Source organism: Ceratosolen solmsi, unplaced genomic scaffold (genome assembly GCF_000503995.2).
Source record: "Ceratosolen solmsi marchali unplaced genomic scaffold, CerSol_1.0 scaffold13, whole genome shotgun sequence".
NCBI classification, from domain to species: Eukaryota; Metazoa; Arthropoda; class Insecta; order Hymenoptera; family Agaonidae; genus Ceratosolen; species Ceratosolen solmsi.
Window position 1 is genome coordinate 5,832,293 of NW_011948418.1, and position 20,356 is coordinate 5,852,648.

The 20,356-nt window shown below is 22.8% G+C and overlaps 3 protein-coding genes across 4 annotated transcripts; 1 reads left to right on the forward strand and 2 right to left on the reverse strand.

Moving 5' to 3' along the window:
• Nucleotides 1-1,074: 1,074 nt before the first annotated feature.
• Pp4-19C (protein phosphatase 19C) lies at nt 1,075-4,325 on the reverse strand. Of its 2 annotated transcripts, none has more exons than XM_011496974.1 (6): nt 4,056-4,325; nt 2,569-2,753; nt 2,352-2,504; nt 2,031-2,282; nt 1,659-1,897; nt 1,075-1,403 (listed from the first exon to the last, which is right to left on the reverse strand). In XM_011496974.1, the coding sequence occupies exons 2-6, from the start codon at nt 2,716-2,718 to the stop codon at nt 1,274-1,276; spliced, it is 924 nt and encodes a 307-aa protein (XP_011495276.1). In that variant the 5' UTR covers nt 2,719-2,753; nt 4,056-4,325; the 3' UTR covers nt 1,075-1,273. The 2 variants fall into 2 exon arrangements, with proteins under 2 accessions (XP_011495276.1, XP_011495278.1); XM_011496976.1 differs by having other exon boundaries at nt 3,982-4,059.
• Nucleotides 4,326-5,487: 1,162 nt separating this feature from the next.
• Nucleotides 5,488-6,375, forward strand: LOC105360165 (uncharacterized). Its single transcript, XM_011496977.1, has 2 exons — nt 5,488-5,688; nt 6,116-6,375. The coding sequence occupies exons 1-2, from the start codon at nt 5,666-5,668 to the stop codon at nt 6,336-6,338; spliced, it is 246 nt and encodes an 81-aa protein (XP_011495279.1). The 5' UTR covers nt 5,488-5,665; the 3' UTR covers nt 6,339-6,375.
• Nucleotides 6,376-7,258: 883 nt separating this feature from the next.
• On the reverse strand, nt 7,259-15,355 carry whd (carnitine O-palmitoyltransferase whd). Its single transcript, XM_011497300.1, has 15 exons — nt 15,173-15,355; nt 14,437-14,573; nt 13,650-13,926; nt 13,212-13,535; nt 12,804-13,003; nt 12,024-12,228; nt 11,703-11,810; nt 11,606-11,631; nt 10,965-11,006; nt 10,880-10,906; nt 10,581-10,695; nt 8,666-8,935; nt 8,379-8,528; nt 8,030-8,239; nt 7,259-7,363 (listed from the first exon to the last, which is right to left on the reverse strand). The coding sequence occupies exons 1-15, from the start codon at nt 15,311-15,313 to the stop codon at nt 7,259-7,261; spliced, it is 2,337 nt and encodes a 778-aa protein (XP_011495602.1). The 5' UTR covers nt 15,314-15,355.
• Between the last annotated feature and the right edge of the window lie 5,001 nt (nt 15,356-20,356).

Genomic DNA, 20,356 nt, shown 5'->3' on the forward strand with positions numbered 1-20,356 from the left:
AAATATTCCAAATTTACTTGTGCTAATAATTAAATATTTTTATTAATTTTTATAGAAATGTCTATAAGAAAATTACTGGAATAATTGGTTATTAATTGACAATATTATTTACTGTAATAATAAATTATTCACTCTAATTATTATTTAAAAATAAATATTTTGATTATAAAGTGAACAACTGAAAAAATCTTTAATATTAAAATCTATTCTCTGTTCAAATAAATTAGACACCACAATATAAACAATTATTTTAAATACTTATTTTCATTTTCAATTTTATATAAGACTTATATATGAAATAATTATATTAAAATTAACTGAGTTAGTAACATCCTTGATTTAAAATTCTGATAGTGTAAACGTGTATAATTATAATTACTATGAAAAAATAGTATTAATAATAAATTAGGTTACAATGTTATTTTATTAAAAAAAAAAAAAAAAAAAATTGTATTGAACTATTCAAATAAACTTTTCCTAAAAAATGAACCGTACCAAATGAAATTACTCTATTCCCATTTAATATTTTAAAAACAATTTTAGAAAGTAATAATTATAATTTTTAAACTTTTACAATAGGAAAATAAAGTTATAATGTTTAACTTTATGGGATTAAAAGAAAAACATAATTGGTTTCCACTGATTTAACATTCAATTTAGTGAATATCTAATTTAAATATGAATTCATTGATTTAATCGAACTATTTATACTATACATTTTTTTATAAAATGAACATTACTTGAAAGACAAATTATTATCGATTGATATTATGAATTTTAAAAATAAATAAAAGTTTGTCGAGTACAATTAATATTGATGATATAAAATTAAGTATATTTTTAATTTTTCTTGTAATAATTATTTATAATTAAATCTTATACAATTAGTGAATTTGCAGTATATTATAGGTATAAATAGTGCTTAAAGTTGAAAATATTAAAAGGTTTTGTTGTATAAATTGGTTTCTCATATATATATATATAATAAAAAAATAAAAAAAAAAAAAAAAATCATACAGACTGTGATGCTATAATAGAATTTAAAAAAATTCTTACTATTTCTTAAAAGTAATTTAAAAATGCGCGCTATATAAATTACAGGAATTTATTGGTATATTTAAATTTAATACGAAGCACTTTTATTTGCATAGTTGATTTTCCGTCGTCATAAAAATTCGTATTTAATCAATCAAAGTCTTTTCATAAAAAATGTTTAGCATCTTTTAAAATATTTATCTAAAAAATGACAATGATTTTCTTAAAAATCAATACTTCACAAAAAGTAATCAGCTTGGGGTTTTTTGCTTGGTGTCCCTCTACTTTCTTGTGGTGCTGCTTCAAATATCGTGAAATCCCTTTGTAAGTGTTCGTTTAATTCCAATATAGCAGCTACGTTACCACATCTATACACAAAATATAATTATATTCAGTAAATTACCAAATTAAAGTTTTTTATAAAATGAAATTTTCAAATAACTACTGTCTACAAATATTTATTTTATATTTACTTATATGCATATAGTTTCAAGTTTTGTATTTAAATATAACTTCTCAATTTTTTGAAAAACTATATTTTAATAATTAACGTTATCAAAAGAAAACTATTAATACGTTTATGTATAATATAATTTTTTCCAAGTTTTATCAATACTATGTACCTATAACAGTAGTTTGGAGCTGACCATACTGTAAGTACAGTTTCATTAAAGTGCCACTTATAACCTTCCATAACTAATTGATGAGCTCTACAAATCATATCTATATCATTAGCAGAATTGAACTGTGCTACCACATCACTACCAAAAAGATATCCAGCTCCACGAGGTGAAACTCCCCAGCCCTGTGTCTCTTCTGGATCAGACCATAAAAGATCGCACATAGGACCGTCGTGTGGAACCTGAGGTTTATTTAAAAAAAAAAAGAATGAATGCTCTCTGAAGGAAGAATGTACATTTATATTTTATTTCAACATATTATCAATTCTAATCATTTTAATAAACTGTATATTCCATAATTTGAATTTCACTTACTTCTTGTTTTCTATCTATGATGCGAATCTGGTCGAGTGTTTGTATGCTAGGCGAAAGACCTCCATGAACACAAAATATTTTGCCATCAATAATTGCAGAAAGTGAAAGATAATCAAAAATTTCTGTACAATGACGCCATACTGTATTACTGCCATATTTTCTAAGACATTCGTCATAAAAACCGTATACTTGGGTAATTTGTCTTGATTCGTGATTACCTCTTATTAATGTAATTCTATCTGGATAACGAACCTAAAAGATTCACAATAATAAATAAGTGACTTATTATGAAATATTATTTTGTAATTGAGAATAAGTTACTTTAAGAGCTAGTAAAAGAAGAAATGTTTCAACGCTAAAAAATCCTCTATCTACAAAATCTCCCATAAACAAATAATTTGTTTCAGGAACGTCACCACCAACTTTGAATAACTCTTTAAGATCATAAAACTGTCCATGAATATCTCCACATACCTATAAGAAAATCATCGATGTAAAATTTTAAATAAAAATATTTCAGATATTTTATATTACTTACGGTAACTGGTGAGTCTACTCGTTGTACATTGCTTTCTTCGATGAGAATTTCACGTGCTTTAGCACATAACGCTTTAACTTCAGCTTCAGTAATAATTTCACATTTCTTTAATTGCTCAATTTGCCGATCCAAATTACTAGACTCGGCCATCGCACTATTGTGAATAATATTGTAATAAAAATTTACTGAAAACAATGTTCAAAATAATTATAAAAATGAATAATTTGAAATATCAATATTAATAAATAGTTTATAATAGATAGGGTTTAAAATATTTTATTAGATTATGTATAAAATTGTAAATATTTAGAATTGACGAAAACGACTAGACTCTTAATTATTAGAATATTAGTTTTATTCTTTAATCATTAAATAATGTTATAGACACGCTTAGTATAACATATATATTATACTGTAAATGAAATATAATATATTTAAATAGATCATTATTAACTGATGAAAAACTAAATGATAAGATTTTTTAGTATATTATTCGAGCAATAACATGGAGGTTAATAACAGATATACTTAAAATACCGAATATCTCTATGACATAGATCTTAAATAATATGACAGTATTCAATAATCCAAGTATTATTAGTCAAACGTAGTCATAAAAAAATGATATTTAAAATAATTTATATTGTATTTATAAAACTTTAGCGTAGATGCACAATTTTATGAATGAAAAATAATGCATGAATTGTATTAACAAATATATTTCAAGACTACATACAAAGATCTATAAGTAAAATTGATTTCAAATATTCTCATTTACAATTAAATACATAATTTCATACTTATAATATAAGTATTCACAATAGTTACCCTTACAATATTATTAAGACTTATTAGAACAATAATCGATTTTAGTACTGCGAAACAATTTAGTAATGCTAAATAAATATAATTTTGATATAATAATATCAAACAATTTTACATTTATATGAATATTTGAACTTAAATCTGAAAATGATCATACTATCTATATAAAAATATTAAAATTATAAATATAATCTTGAGGAAAAAGTTTATAACAAGAATAAGTCACTTACTTAAATAAACTAAAATATAATTAATATTAGAAAAACGGATAAGTTAAAACAAACTGTTATTTCATAATAATGAACAAGAAATATTAATTAAGTATTAAATTAAAAGAGTATTTTTATAATTGTTTCTCTATTATAGTATGAAAAGCAAATGATACTTTGTAAACAAACATAAAAAGTTAATAAGATTTTAAAACTTGAACATTTGATTTGATAAATTCTCAAATCATAAACAATAAATGTTAAACAAGTAAAAAAGTAGTTTCAATACATAATGCAATAATATTCATAAAAACATTCAATAAAATGAATTCAATAAATTCAATGAATATTAAATATAAAATTTTGCCAAAGCACGTACTTTGCAAACCAAGTTGGAATCATTTAAAAGATTTTTATGTTCCGAAAGTAAACACTTCTATTTCTCTTACATACCCAGACGTGGAAAAGAAAATCCTCTGAGAAAGTGAAAGCCGGTAATCGTTCTTCAACAGCTTCAGAAGAATAATTTGTTCATTGGTCCAACTATTATTTCTGGAATTCTCATTCGTTGTAGTTTAATTCATAAAATATCTTCTTTAATCTTGATAACGAAGTGAAAAGAACTATTTAGAAAATATTTTTGCGCAAATATGTTTAAGAAAAATATAGACAAATAACAATGGTAAAGTGCTCAAAAAACTAACATTTTAACGGGTTGTTCAAGATTTTATACTTTTTTTAACGTTATGACGTAAATTGACTGTAATTTAACGTCAAAATTTTTGTCGAAATAGTACCGACATAAAAATACAGTAGCGCCGCATATAAAGTAGTATAAGTAACTAGATTATTAATTATGACAAATGAAAATAGAGAAAATAATTTATAACTATTTTATAATTTCTCAGCAACTACTATCTGGCAATTTACCTTAATTAGAAATATTAATTAAGTCAAAGAGTAAAGATTAATTTTTTCTATCAATATTGTTAAGTTTCAGTTAAACAATATCTTTAAATGCGCGCATACACGCGCAAACGTACACGCACGCAACGCATATACGAACATATTACTCATTAATAAATTTATTATTTTGAAGAATATTATAAGTTTAAATAAATAATTCATTATTTTCTCAAATTTATGGGAAAATACTAATTCATACGCATGCGTTTGATACTTGGAAATTTGAACATTTAACAAATAAACAAATACGAACTTTAAAATATACCCACTCTCGGTTAATGCTTATATATCATTAGTTTCAATATATTTATTTTATTCCATTTCTATTCTAAATTCGTTCTGAAATAAAGATATTTAATAATGATTTTTAAGGACTAATCAAAGTTTTAAAATATATTTGATTTTCTTTATAATATAATTACTATAATTGCAAGTATTATTTAAATACATTTGCTTTAGAACTTTTTCCTCATATTAATAGAGATAAATTTAGTATTATTTTTAACGATAATATAATATTCAATTTAAATATTTGTGGTTTTTGATTATTAATATTTTATTATTAAACGTTATAAGTCTTTATTTCGGTTGTAAAACTAAGATTCAAATACATTTCTATGTAGATGAACAAACGTGCATAAAGCATAAATTTTATTGATATATTTTATTTTTACATTTTCCTACAATGATAAAATTAAAGTATCATAATTTAAATGAATTTATAAGTACAGTATTTTTATGATATTCTTTAATAATTTATTTTAAATGTATATATGTATGCATATATATATATATATATATATAGATAAATTGTAAATACTTTTTAAAATGATTTATTCTCTCTATGCAAATATCGATTACTCGAATTCAAATATATTTTTTATATATAAGAATTATAAGTACTTCGTGATGAATGTCACAATGACGTCATTAATAATATGAATACATTGCAAGTGATATTTGGTTAGTTAGTAGTGAGGACTTTTATCGAATATTTATTATAAATATTATGGAATGGAAATAAAATACTAATAGCGTTTTAACGAAAACATGCGACAATTTACTAATTTTTAATTTTTAATCCATTACAAATTGTCATGGACGAAGAAACATTGAATAGGTAATGAATTTAGTCACATACAATATAGAATTTATTTTTATTTTTAATTATTTTTATATTTTAAGACAAAACATAGTTTTTTTTTTTTCATTAACCTCTATTAATAAGTTTTAATTATTTACATTTAATAGATTCGAATATAATCTAACATAATATAATAAATAATAAATTATCTTTGTATCAAATTAAATGTTATAGAATTTTTAACAATTTTATCAATATATATCCAGGTATGTTAAACTTTGAACAGAGAAATTGTCAAAAATTGATTATCCATATATTTCCTTCAAAACTTTTGCATTATTTTTTTTATATAATATTCTATACGAACATTTTTAATTAAATATTATTGCAAACTGTTAATTGAAAAAAGGCAGTAATTCTTGTACAAATTAGATGATGTTATGAATATATTTATAATTTGTAGGTTAGCAGCAGAGGCTTTACTTCAGGAAGCCAAGATTGGAGCAAGAAGAGCAGCTATAATTGGTCCAAGTGGGTGGATTAGAAAGAGAGAGACGATAAATAAACAGTTTCTTCATGCAACATTAAAAAATGTAATTTCATCCAACAGACACAAAACATTTAGTAATAAAAGTAAACAGAATAATACTTCCAGTAAATCATTAGAGAACAATGATAAGCATTGACAATTTTATAATTTATTTTAATTATAGAAATCAGTTTCAATATATTATTCATAATGAAGAATAAACGATTGAAAGTACAAATCTTTATTTTATAAATAAAAATTATACTTTTTTACATTTTTTTAGTCATAATTGTTAAAATAATATATATTGTACATTTAATTATTGTAATAAGAGTTTATTGATGATAAAAAATGATTCTATAAGTGATATTTATGAAATTATAATGTTTTTATTTAGAAATAATTTTGAAAGAAAACTCGAAACTCATAGGGTGTTACAATGTAATATAATAAATTTTTAAAATCATTTTTAATTTTTGTTCTTAATAATAATTATAGGTTGAATACAAAAGCACAATTTATAATAATATTATAGCTAATTATCAGTTCATTAAATTATTATTTTAAATTAATTTATCAATGAAATAATTATGTATAATTAAAAATAAGAAACTGCATTTGCAAATATTAATGTAAATAAATTCATAGTAATTGTACTTGGAATGCTATTAAGGTAAGGGACATTGGTATAATTATTAATTAATTATATACAAATATGGCTGTATATAATTATTTGTTTTATTAAATAATACTTTGTATTGGTTTTTATATTTCATTATAAATCATTAATCGAGTATAAAATTTTTTATACATAATACTTAAGTAATTTATTCTTTCATAGAAATTTCCACTAATTTATTTCATTTTATTTATTTTTTTTTTTTTTTAAATTTTTTCTTTAACATAATTATCAGAATTACATTATCATAATTTTATTTTAATATTTATTTATTTTAATAATTTTTAAAATAATAAAATTTTGTATATGTATGTATAAAAATTACAATAATATATCAAATATTTTTGGTGTGGAAAGTACATTGTTTTATGTGTGTAAATAAATCAAGTTCAGATAAATTACCGAAATCCATTTGCTTGACTTTGTAATTTCTTCTTTTCTAAAAATAAATCTTTCATATCCACTAGTGCTCTTTTAATCTGATTGGCGAATCTCTTTGAATTCTGTACATAAAATTTATATTTATAAAAAATTACTATATTTGGTAAGGTGGCTCGGTAATCTTGTTAGCGCGAGGCCAGCGGGAAGCCTACGGAATTTAGCTGAAAAATCTAGGGATATGTGAGTTGATGTTGCAGTAATCGAGAAAGGTCATGTTTGAAAATGAAAAAGAGACGCATAATCCGAGATACATATCATAGTATGATGTAACGATAGCAAAATGAAAGAATCGGGTGTGAGGTGTAGGAGAGTAAATAGAACGATAAAATAAAAAAAGGAAGGAGAGAAGGAGAGGAGAGATAATGAAACAAGTGTTGTGATTTGTGAGCTTTCGTGTGCTTTCGAATGATATTGGCATCATGCATACCTTGCGAACGATTCATCGTCTATTGTAATCCGTTTGACGGCCGGGACTGTTCCATTGGTTGAATTTACCTTATTTACTATTTTACCACTAACATCTTAATCGAAAGGGATCGGCTTGCAACCCAAGCGGTTAGCAAAAGGGCGAACTAGGAAATGCAAACTGGGAATTATAGGAGACGAGATACGCGTTTGCAGATGAATTCGATAACTAAATGAAACGAGGGATATCGCAAATACCTCGAAGAAAGTTCCGATGTAGTTTATGTAAAAAAATAATAATTTTAAAAATAAAGATAATATACCGTTTCTGGAGAGCTATATTTGCTTGAAATATGAAAGAAAATCATATTTTCTCCAGTGATTATATATGAAACACCATAACCGTCCTCGACTACTGAAGCAAATCCACCGCCTGCTGATACGCAATTAGGAAATTTTTTAAGATTTAATTTTGAAGTTTGTCCATGTGGAGTTTGGGAAGTGGATAATTTCCATGTCTCGTTCATTACTTCCTGTCATTATATCATTTAATTGCAAACTATTAGATTCTATGGAGGTATTGACTTATTTGTGATATTTTCAAAAACTTCTAAATACACTTTCCAATGCTCTTATATTATAACATTATAATTCAATTACGTAGAACTATACCTTCAAAAATGGGGACTCGACTTTTAAATATTTCGAAACAATGTAAAGACAAAATAGATGCCTGTCAATTCCTTTTCCACACATTGCATCTAAATAATTTTTTTGATGCTGCGCTGTTGCATCTAGCAGAAGTTTGTACCTTAAGTCTACCTAAAAATTATCGTCACATATATTACAACTAATCAAACATATATATATATATATATATATATATATATAGATAAATAGATTGATACATGTACGTATATTAAGATATTAAGATAAACTTATTTTGCTATCAATACTACCGTGGAGGACTTCAGTTCCATTGCTTTGACCCAGGCAACGGATTCGATCGTGCAAGACCTTACGGTTTCCGTTCTCCCTTCGCGAAATAATCTCATCGAGGCTGCCTCATATGTAAGACTGAATTTGTTCGTGTCGCGGTAATATGCTAGTTGAAGTGCCATTTGTATGTAAGAATCAGGCGAGATAGAGCACTTTTTCATGAACCCTTTGCCATACATATCATGTACATATATGTGCATATCTACGTTCTTTAACAGTTCTTCGGCAACCTGAACAAATTTTTTTATTATTATTACATTGTTAATAATTGATTAAGTATTTTATAATTAGCGGAACTTTAAATAAAGCTCCTAACTTTTTTGTAAATTTTATTTGAAAAAATCACATGTTATTAAGTATTAAGTAGTCAATTTAATTGTGAATTCAAACTCTGTAGATCGATGAACGAATTAAATTTAAAATCCAAGAAATATCGATAATAATAATAAACCTACATAATCCATAACATAGGATGATATCCTAATTTGTCAACTTTACTAAATAAAGAAGATTATTCACTTTCGTAAAAACTAGACTTTCATTTATCTTATCTGTCCTTAAATGTATGTTAATATTATTAATTTAAAAAACATATTTACTCTCATTAATTTTATTTGCCTTTTGTATAATCAATAAATATAATGTTATACAAGGTTTTAATGGTTTCTTAAATACATAACGAAACAATACAATACAAATATGAATAAAAATAATTTTTTTTATACCTAAAATTACATATAATATAAAATAAGGAAATTATATAATTAAGGAATTACTTATTTATACTTATTTATCCTGGGATATAGAATAATACAAGTATTTTTTTTCTAATTATAGAATTAATTAATTATCGAAATTTTTAAATAATAATGCTTTTTTTTTTAATAGATAAAGCAATTATAAAAGCAATGTATTTCATTGATCAATGAGCAAAAGGAGATAATAATGAAATTAATATTCAATTATCGATAATTAATGTTTCGAGTATTTTTTAAAAGTACCAAAAACATTCCCACTGAAAACGTTTACAAGATAATAAATAAGCTAATCTATAAGTATTATATCTTATCTATATCTTATATCTAAATCTATCGTAAATATTTTTAATATTATTTAGTAATAGTGTAAGACTTTAAGATTATTTGAAGTTCGAATGAGAAACTGTTAATTAACTTTAAGTGGTTAAGGAAACATGAAAGTCCAAAAAAGTGCCATTTAAATTTTTACAAAGTACATAATTGTATTTATTTTTATAACGCCTAGTTTTTGAGAACATTTTCTTCTATGATTTTATTCATTACATGATCATACTGTGAACTTTTGATTTTTATAGTCACTTTTGAACTATTAATTTTTTGTTGCCATGGAAATATTTGTTTCATTTATATTATATTGTTACATACGCATCACACGTATTTATTTCAATTTTCATCATATATATTTGAGCATTTGATTCATAACTTTTTTTTTTATATAGTATAATAGAAAATAATCAATAATGCTTCCGATCTTTTTTTTTAATTATAAATACAAAAATAGTACTCTTATGACAGTTAAATTAGTAACCGTTGTATGTTAAATACTATGTAACATTTGAAAATAATATTACTTTGACTTATAATACACAGTTCATCATTATTAGAAATATATAATAAAACAATCAAAATACTTCTGTTATAAAATCTCACAAATATTAGGATAAATTATAAAAAAATTATTTTGTCTAATATTTTGATAATTTATTAAAAAAATAATTGATTTTGTTTTAATTTTTCGTTATAAATATATTGAATCTATAAGAAATTAGTCTGTCTTAAAAATTAGTTAATCTTTTTATCTTGTCCAAGAATATAATGTATCAGTTAACGACTTTACCAAGTAAGAAGTTTCAATATCCTTATGACAATCTGGACCAAAATCCCATTGCAATCGAATTGGTGATGGGGGTGTGAATTCAGGAGTTCCCATAGTGTGTCCATCTTCTTTATATCTAAATTAAAGAAATATTTTTACTTATAATAATTGTATCGCAATAAAGTAAAAGAATTAATTACTTAAGATTATACATAGAAAATTTACAAACTTTCCAAAATATATGAGACGAGTGATTAAATATTCGTATAAAGATTTTCGTATAAAAAATAAGCTAATGTACAAAATAAATGGAAAATGACATTGAAAATAATGATACGTGAAAATAGTACATTAAACATATACAATTAATTTTAGTATTCTTACCGAATTTCTGTGTTAATACCAATAGTAAATTCCCAAAGTGTCCCCATAATAGGAGAATCTGCCCTAAAGCATAGATAAAATAAGATTAAAATAATATTTGTTAAAGATAATAAGGAAATAGATATTTGCATTATTGATAATTTCATAAATTAACTCTACGTTCGACCAAAATGAATTTTTTTAATTTATAAATAATTAAACACGAGTAATTGGCAATCCTTTTTATTCTTACTAAATTTATTAAGAAAGATTCATGATTATATAAATTAGTTTAATTAATATTTATTGTAAAAATTATTCATATTTTATTAAATAACTTTATACTTTTTAAACTGTAAGGACGGAACAGTTATAAAATTAATTGAAATTTACATGCTTATATATAATAGAGATAATATTTTAATACAAAAATTTAATATTTACATACTCACTGTTATATGAAAATAATACATTTAGAATATGAATTCACAAAACTCTAAATATTAATAAAAAATATAACAAAACTATTTTGAATAAATAAATGGCCTTTTAAAATTTTAGTATATTTATTTGAGTGTTTAATTTCAAATTATTTGAAATTGATTGTCATAAGATGTTAACATTTTTTAAATTGTATATTATTTTACCCTCTAACTGCATCGTATAATTTTACTTAAACTCACCATGCATGTTCTGCATTAAAACCAATCTGCGAAACGAAAAACAAAGATAAAATCAGCATATTCACAAGAGGTCATTTGTAGAATAATTTAAACATACTTTGCCGTTTCTTCCGATGCATAAAGTGAAGGACTTATCGAACCAACGATCGTAACCCTTGCCATGCAACAAAATACGGCTATAATTATCAAGTTTTTCGGCGTGAAGCTACAAAGAAAATGTTTGATTCACAAGCTTATAAAATGTAAATATTTTCAGAAAGGATTTGAAAACAATTTAAAGTATTGGTTGAAAAATATAGAATTATAACTTCTCTAGATTCATTCATTATCACTTGATATTATTTTGAATTCCAAAACAATTCAGATTCGCAACTTCAGGCAATTCACTATAAATTGCATAATTTTGTAAAAATCTTACTGCACAATATTCATAGGACACATCATCCAGAGCAACAAAGAATGCAGATTGATCAATGGCGTCTAAAGATGTTCTGTTAACGCCATTACTAAAGTAAGCCTTTCGCACTTTTGCCCAATGACTTCTCTCCCCAGCTGTTAATGCTGCTAATTTCTCTTCACCCTGGCAAGGTTTACTCGTATCTTTAAGAATTGATTGGATTTGCCTATAAATCATTAGTTAATTAATTACATATACAGTCGATTGGTAATTGATTAACATAAATTGCAAATTTTTTTTAACTTAGCTTAATTTTATTATTGATATTTGGATTGGCTTTTTAGTTTACAAAAGAAAAATATACTTTTAAATACGATGATAAATATTAAAATCTTCTTTATTAATATAAGCTAACATAATCTTTTCATTTGTTTATTTTCACAGTTGGTGCACCGTTCTACCGATTGTTTCAGAGTATCATTTATACTTATTAATAATGAAATGTATGAGTTTGGTGCAAGTTAGATAATAGTAGGATTTTAAACTTATATAATATATATATATATATATATATATATATATATATATATATATATATATATATATATATTGAAATAACTCTAATTTTTTTTACGAAGCATTAATATTGGTAGAGCTCAATATGATATAGATTTCAAATATTCGAAATACGCATTTGTACAAAAATGCAATAGGGAATTATATGAAAATAGCAAAAATCTAATATTAAAATATGTAAACACACAACATTATTTTCAATCATTTTTCAATTGATAAACTTACAATTCAATTTCACAAGGCAGCAAAAGCCTGTTCTTAAAATAAATTTGAAGTTTAAAATATTTTCCTTTATGATAAACAACGATGTATTTCGAATCTTCAAAGTGAACAATTCGGTCAATTTCTATCCCAGGTATTCTCGTTGTATTGAAAACTCTTTTATACTGCCACGAGCAAAGTGGAACTACATCCCGAACAACAATCTACAATTATACAAAAAATAACTATTTCCATCGACGAATCTCATTTCAATTTTAGCGTCATATTTATAATAAGTTGAGGCATGCCCATATTAAAATCTAATTCTAAAGTTGTTTTCAATTTATTTGAAAATTGCAAAGATTAATACGTTTCGTGGATATCAAGCATATCATTATAAAAAATTATAATTTTAATGCTTATTGTACAAACCGGTTCTATCTCTTGTCTTTCAATTAAGCGTCGATACAGAAGGCAAGAATAAATGGCAGTGGCAGCTCGTGCCGATTGCACCTTCGTTTGGTGCATATGAATGACGTCTATGCCGTAATAATTGGAATTGACCATTATGGGCGAGCGGTTACGTAGGTAAACAAACTCCTCCCACCAATCGGACACGTAGTTGCACGACCACCAGGATTTGAGAATCAGGTATCGCTGCAGTTTGATCCCGACACCGCACCGAAATTCATTTGCGAGTCTTTCGATACGCTTGTAATTGTCTTTATGTAGAAGAGGCTGCACGCTCCTCAGATACTGAAATAAACAATAACATTTTTTTTTTAATCTATTTAGCGAACTTACAAATTTGTTTTTCCAACTATTAACGGAAGACTGTTGAGAAAAATATTAAGAAGAATAATAATTCACCGTGTGCGTAGTGTGTTCGATACTGGGTAAAGGAAGCGTAGGAAGTGAGCCTTGAAAGCTGTACAACATCGGTTTTCGCCATTTTGAAAACAGCTTTGTTACATTCATCCAAACTTTCGTGGCAAATGAAAAGCTTTTACCTACCCCTCGTGCTTCATACATCCATCCTTTGTACATAAATAATAATTTTAACACATAGCGAATTGTATATATTGTGACTAGCCAAAGGAATAAACTAATTATAAAACATCCTATAAGATCGTTTAAATGAGAAGATCTGGAAAAGATGATATTTTACAATATATGAATGAGAATTTTATAATATTACTTCTTTAAAAGAATCTCGTATCACATATACGAATATGAGAAGAGACTACTCATAGACAATGTCTAGTAGTATTAAAAAAATTAAAAAAAGAATATTATTATGTATATTAATTTGTGGATAAGAATTTTTTCCTTCATATCTTTTCTCTCTTAGTCAATTTAATCTAATTTGTTGCTTCATCAAAATTGAATATTTTTAATAAAAACCTTAAAAAGACGTATATAATTAACTGTTACGTACACACTTCACAAATATAAACTGATACTGTTACAAATTAATTGTAATAATAAAAACGTAAATAACAAATTATTTATAATATAAATTTAATTAAATTAAGTACTAAAATATTTAATAAAAATTACAAAATATATATAAAAATAAAAATAAAAAAAAAACATTAACTTAATACAAATACCAATTATTTATATTTAATTGAAGAATTTCTTTTCTGATACTTACGAAAATAAGTACGGTAATATTTTTTCAACAAGATTATAAGATACTTTCCTCAATGTTAAGTGAATTGTAGTAAATATTAAAATTGTTTGTAACAAACTTTCTACAGAAGCTGGATAAATTCGATTTATAATTTTATTCTGAAAATAAATCATATTTTACAATAGAGTTTTGTTTCTAGCACATGTAAGCTAAATTTCAATTTATTATAATAACTTTAAATGCTTATTAATTACAAATGGAATACAATAATTAGGCTTATATTTATGCAATTTAATATTATTTTATAAATTCATTTTAGAAATTTTATTAATTTAATCAAAATATAATGTTTCAATTAAATAGATATAAAAAAATATTTGTATAAGATCAGATAAGTTTGATAGCTTTTTAAGTATTTACAATTTTTAATTAATACAATAAGGAATAATTATAATGAATAATTAAGAAATTCTATAGATACATATTCGTACATAATAATTTTAATAGATTAACAATATTATAATATGAATTGTAATATTCTAATATATAATAACAGTGAAAAAAGTTTTATAAATTATTAGATCTGTTAGTAATAATATTCAATAAAGAATTTTAATATTTTGAATTTCTTAAACTGTATTTCTTAATTGTGCGTTTATACAAATACAAACATTAAATTAATATTGATTTTCATATTATTAGTACTCATATTACTTAGCATATAATTCATCGATCTTGCATAATATTTATTACTAACATAAATGATAGAGCATTTTTTCTTCCAAGAGCGAATTACTGATTGCCAAATGATATTGAATACTTCGCGATTAAATTTTATGTTCCATCCTTCCTGGGTAATTGAGAAAGTGAATATAACACCCATGCGAGGTTCATCCATTTTATACTTTATTCCACTGCAAAAAATGACTTCGACTCATGCGATCCTTAAATGTGAAAGTGATCTTTTCTTATTTTTTTTTTTTTATTATTGTTTTTGTTACTATTTTTAATCGTAATTATTACAATAACATAATATTCTAATTGCTTTTATAATAGGAGAATTTGAGAGTCAAGTTCAACATATAATGTAACTCTGACTGGAATTATAAATTCTTCGTATTAATTAAATAATTAGATGAATTTTGTGAGTTATATGATAATGCAAATGATAAAGTGTAATTTTTTCGATTGAGATTTTTACAAACTTCTCTAATTTGATTTGAGCTAATTTGATGATTTATTAAATTTTAATATACACGTGGTATTATATTAATGAATAAAATACAAAACATCGAAATAATGGAATTTATATTTCCTGTATATTTCGAAAGTAAATGTACGCTTGTATAATGAGCATAAGCTACGTGTTTTATACAGTAAATAAATAACGGTAGTGATAAAACATTTTATACATAAAACTTTTCTAAATCAATTTAACTACTGTAATAATATTAATACAAAAAAGTTAGGAAAATGATCCGACAAAAGAGAAATGATAGAAGTAAAAAATCTTTTAAAAAAATCAATGACTGACTTATTATAAAGTGCAAATGATTTTCTGATAAATAATAAGAAATAAATGTTTATATAAATTATATACAAGATTATAAAGTTAATTAAACATGGAAAAAAAACATATTTCCCTGAGCTTATAACGAACTATGTTTATGATAATAATTCTTTACTTGTACAGCACAATTGAACGCAAAAAACCGATATATAACTTTTTATATTAATTAATCCGTACACATTTATAAATAAGCAAGGAAAGATAATTGTAAAGAATATAAATAATTCCTAATTACTTAATTATGTAATTTCATCGATTTCACTTTTTCACTTCAAAGCTCTTCATTTAAAGAAAAAAATAAATATCTTTCACAATTTAATGATGATTTATTATTAAAGTTGATATGACAAACATCACAAATAAACATTTATAATTTAAAAACGATTGATTTTAGTTTCAACATTTTAAATAATATTTCATTTATATTTAATGCATAGTATAATTTTTTATAAGATTTGTTTATATAGAGCAAAAATAATTACTGAATTCATTTAAGAATATAGTTCGTAATAACAATATCATTCTAATAATCTCAAAAATCAGAATTAGAAGAAAATTATTCTTATTTCACTTTTTTTTGATAAAATATAATATTTGAGATTTATTAACACAAAAAATTCATAATTTTAGTAATAATGATATTTTGATAAAAAATCATTATATCATATATAATGTCTGCATTGTCTATTATGCAGTATTTTTATTTTTTTTATAGAAATTCTGAATAAAGTGAAATTTTTAATAACAATAGAGTAGTTTATTTTCAATTAGAAAAAAAATATATATAAAATATATTTTAAAATATCGTTTTCTTAAACTTGAAGAATATTATAAATTAATATAAAACTTATTCATGCAATTCTTTTATTTTATTATTATAAATTATGTAAATTATTTGAAAAATCACGATACTGAAAATATATTATTACATATACATTATTATGATATATAAATGATTTATAATTCCATATAAAATGATATTTCTTATTAATAAATTCTAATATTATGCGATATTGAGTTCCACAAATACTAATTTTAATTATTTTTCGAATGTTATTAGTTTTATTTTATTTATTCTTATATTATTAAAAACATAAGTATAATATTTATTATGCCTATAATATGTTATTGTATAATATGAATTAAAATATATAATAGAATCTCTTACCTAGCTGCTGTAAAGCCAAAAAAAGAATGAAAGAATAATATATTTTCGGGTGCTTTCGATTTTCATCACTTTCTTCCTTTGTTCCTCTTCGACAACTTTTTTTTTACAAATTTTTTAATCAGATATGCCACTCGCAAATTTTAGCTTTAGCTTTTTTGGTAAACTCTGATTAACGAGACAAATTTTATATCTTTATAGTATTTATAAAAAGATATACACCGTTCGTGTAAATGGTAATAAAAGATATCGTAAGCAGCTGTAAATCATAAATTAAAAATAAATATCCTTGCATTTTCTCTGTTGTTAAATATTCGTTAAACATTAATATTGAAATGTGAATAGAAATTTGATAGTTATTTTTATATAATTTCGAGTTCTCGAACTCACAATGTACCATTAAATTTTAATTTTTAAAAGTGCAATTCGTATACCGGGTTACTACATTTCCTTTTTCTGATTATTAATTTTTTTAAAATATCACTATTTAGAAATATATATAAACAATATTTTAATAGAAAAATGAATTCAAATGTATTTCTTTTGAAAAGTATTTATATTGAGATTATTATTTTTTATTTTATAATTTTATAAATTTCACAACTTATTAATCTTCAGTTTTTCAGTTCATTTATATTTTATTTGAAAAGATTATACAACTATTGTTATTATTTTCAAAATAATAATTTATTACTATCTCAATTTACTAATAATTAATAAATAATACAAAATAATTACGAAGTAACGAATAAAGGATAATAACTAATAATCTTAATATATTACAAACTTTACTATTAATTGATATAAATTATACATTAATTTTTATATGAGACTTTTGCTTATCGATTAGTTAATATTATTTTTCATATGATTGAATATTTAAATTTAAAAAGTAAATAAATTAATATAAAAGTAATACTGTGCAATTAAAGGTGAATTTATACATTAAATACTCTATTTAGAATCATTAAAAAAAATTCAATTAAAACCCTTACAAAGAATTTAAGAAGCTAAAAAAAATTTCGCATGTACATTTTTTCTTGGCTTAATATTAGTGATTAGTGATATAATTTTACAAAATCAAATAAACAATTATACGAGTTTCACTATTAATCATAGTCATCATAGTCTTTCAAATAAGGATTTATAAAATTCTGAATTATATTTATAATTGTACTTGGATTATACTAACAAATAAAATTTGTATTAATAAGATTGATAACAATTGTAAAAAGTGGTTATCAAATTCAAAATTGTCCGAAACAAATTTATTACTAATGCTGTATCATATAACATTCGAATATTTATTTGTTTTATATATAAAATAATAAGAACAGTATTATTAAGCTTATATTATTAAATATAAACAACAAGAAGCTTAAGTTAAAACTTCTTTAGTTGATTCATGTATTTCTTTAAATATTTGTACTTATTTAATGAAGTTTGGTAGCTTTAGTTTCTTGTTATTTGTGGTAAACATAAATTCTATCAATCATTTCACAAACATAATTTATTATAGTAAATTATTATAACGAACAATGTTATATTTTATGTAATAATTTTTTTTTAACTATACGATTTATTGCTATTATTATATAATCATATTGTATTAAAGAAAATGTTTAGTAATGAAACATAATAAAAATAATCAAAATTAAAAAATTGACAGAAAAATTGTTTGTTTTAGAATTGTATTAATTATCCAAGAATTTAATACCAGTTATGTATTTATAATAATATACACTCATAAATTTATATATGGATATAAATGGATATATATGGATTTAATAATAAACATGATGAGTAGTTTAAACAATAATCTACTCTAATTATTGTGACGCATTAAATTTAGTGTATTATAAATGTCGACTGCTTCTTATTTTATTAGTTAACAAACTATTGATTCTTAAATGATAATTATTATAGTTTTTTTTTTATTTTTTTTTATTTAGAAAACAGAGTTAACATATAATAATAATAATTACGAAAAACAGATTTATATACAATTCAAATTTGAATATAATTATACTGTTCACTAATATAGGTAAAACCAGTTGTTATCTCATATTTTAAATGTTTTATTTCCATATATTTTTGATACATTTTTCTAATCGTAATGTGATGCGACTTTAAACAATTAATCTGTAATTTTTTCACATTATTCTTTGCTTTTATTTCAAACAACCTGAGAATACTATGATAGTATTTAATTAACAAGAATATCAAAAGAAATTTAACAATTTAATAAATAATTGTAAAGAAAAAGATAAGGCATGATACATGTTTAAGAAGCAGATATATTTGGTCCAAAAAGAAAATAATTTGAAAATTATATTTAAATATTTTTTCAATCGTCTCACTTGTTAATTACTATAATATTATAGAAAATATATTATTTACGTGAATGAGATGGATGAAAAACTGAAAACATTGTAATAATTGTACTTATTTTAATCATATGTACACACACATACATATATTATTTTATTTTGCGTATATCTTGATGTCTAAACTACATTATTAACAATATTATTTATTATAACCTTGAATTTTTTAAACTAATTTTCATTTATGTTTTTTCAAGTTCAGTAGCTGATTAAAGCATTTATAAAAAATGTACAATGATATAGTATCTTTGTGTACTATTTATTTATTGTTATCATTTTGATAAATATGTTCAATAAAAGATATTTTTCATTTCATAAAAACGCGTAGATGTACCATTTATACAATTTTATACATTTTATAAATTTAAAATTGTTTTTCGGTTCCACTAAAAATAAAAATAGGATATATGATAATATCTGTATAAGAGATGACATAATTAATAATTATGAATATATATATATATATATATATATATATATATATAAATAATGCGTGTTTATTAATGATATTATTTTTACATTTAACATTGGTAGATCCAAGAGATGTTATAATACAAGTATAATATAAAATTTGCAAAAAACTCCTTACACAAAGATGAACTCAATACCGTTGAGTGAAAATAAAAAATTTTCAAAATATTTGTTCTTTATTGCATAAGTTAACTTTTACATTATTCGTACACGATTGTTGATTAAACGTGAAAATACATTAAAACAACAATGTTTTATCGATTTATATTATTTATTTATTTCTATTTATTCAAAAGCTTAAGATAATTTAAGAATATCACGAATTTAAAATAAAAATAATTACTTGTT

What these genes read in the sequence shown, in the direction of transcription:
- Pp4-19C (XM_011496974.1), bottom strand. Translation starts at nt 2,718, where the DNA reads ATGGCCGAGTCTAGTAATTTGGATCGGCAAATTGAGCAATTAAAGAAA. An exon ending in TTCTTTTACTAGCTCTTAAA is followed by an intron (nt 2,283 to 2,351) that starts GTAACTTATTCT and finishes TGAATCTTTTAG; the next exon opens with GTTCGTTATCCAGATAGAAT. An exon ending in TCATAGATAGAAAACAAGAA is followed by an intron (nt 1,898 to 2,030) that starts GTAAGTGAAATT and finishes AATAAACCTCAG; the next exon opens with GTTCCACACGACGGTCCTAT.
- LOC105360165 (XM_011496977.1), top strand. Translation starts at nt 5,666, where the DNA reads ATGGACGAAGAAACATTGAATAG. An exon ending in GACGAAGAAACATTGAATAG is followed by an intron (nt 5,689 to 6,115) that starts GTAATGAATTTA and finishes TATAATTTGTAG; the next exon opens with GTTAGCAGCAGAGGCTTTAC.
- whd (XM_011497300.1), bottom strand. Translation starts at nt 15,313, where the DNA reads ATGGATGAACCTCGCATGGGTGTTATATTCACTTTCTCAATTACCCAG. An exon ending in ATATTACCGTACTTATTTTC is followed by an intron (nt 13,927 to 14,436) that starts GTAAGTATCAGA and finishes CATCTTTTCCAG; the next exon opens with ATCTTCTCATTTAAACGATC. An exon ending in AAAGACAAGAGATAGAACCG is followed by an intron (nt 13,004 to 13,211) that starts GTTTGTACAATA and finishes GTATAATTGTAG; the next exon opens with ATTGTTGTTCGGGATGTAGT.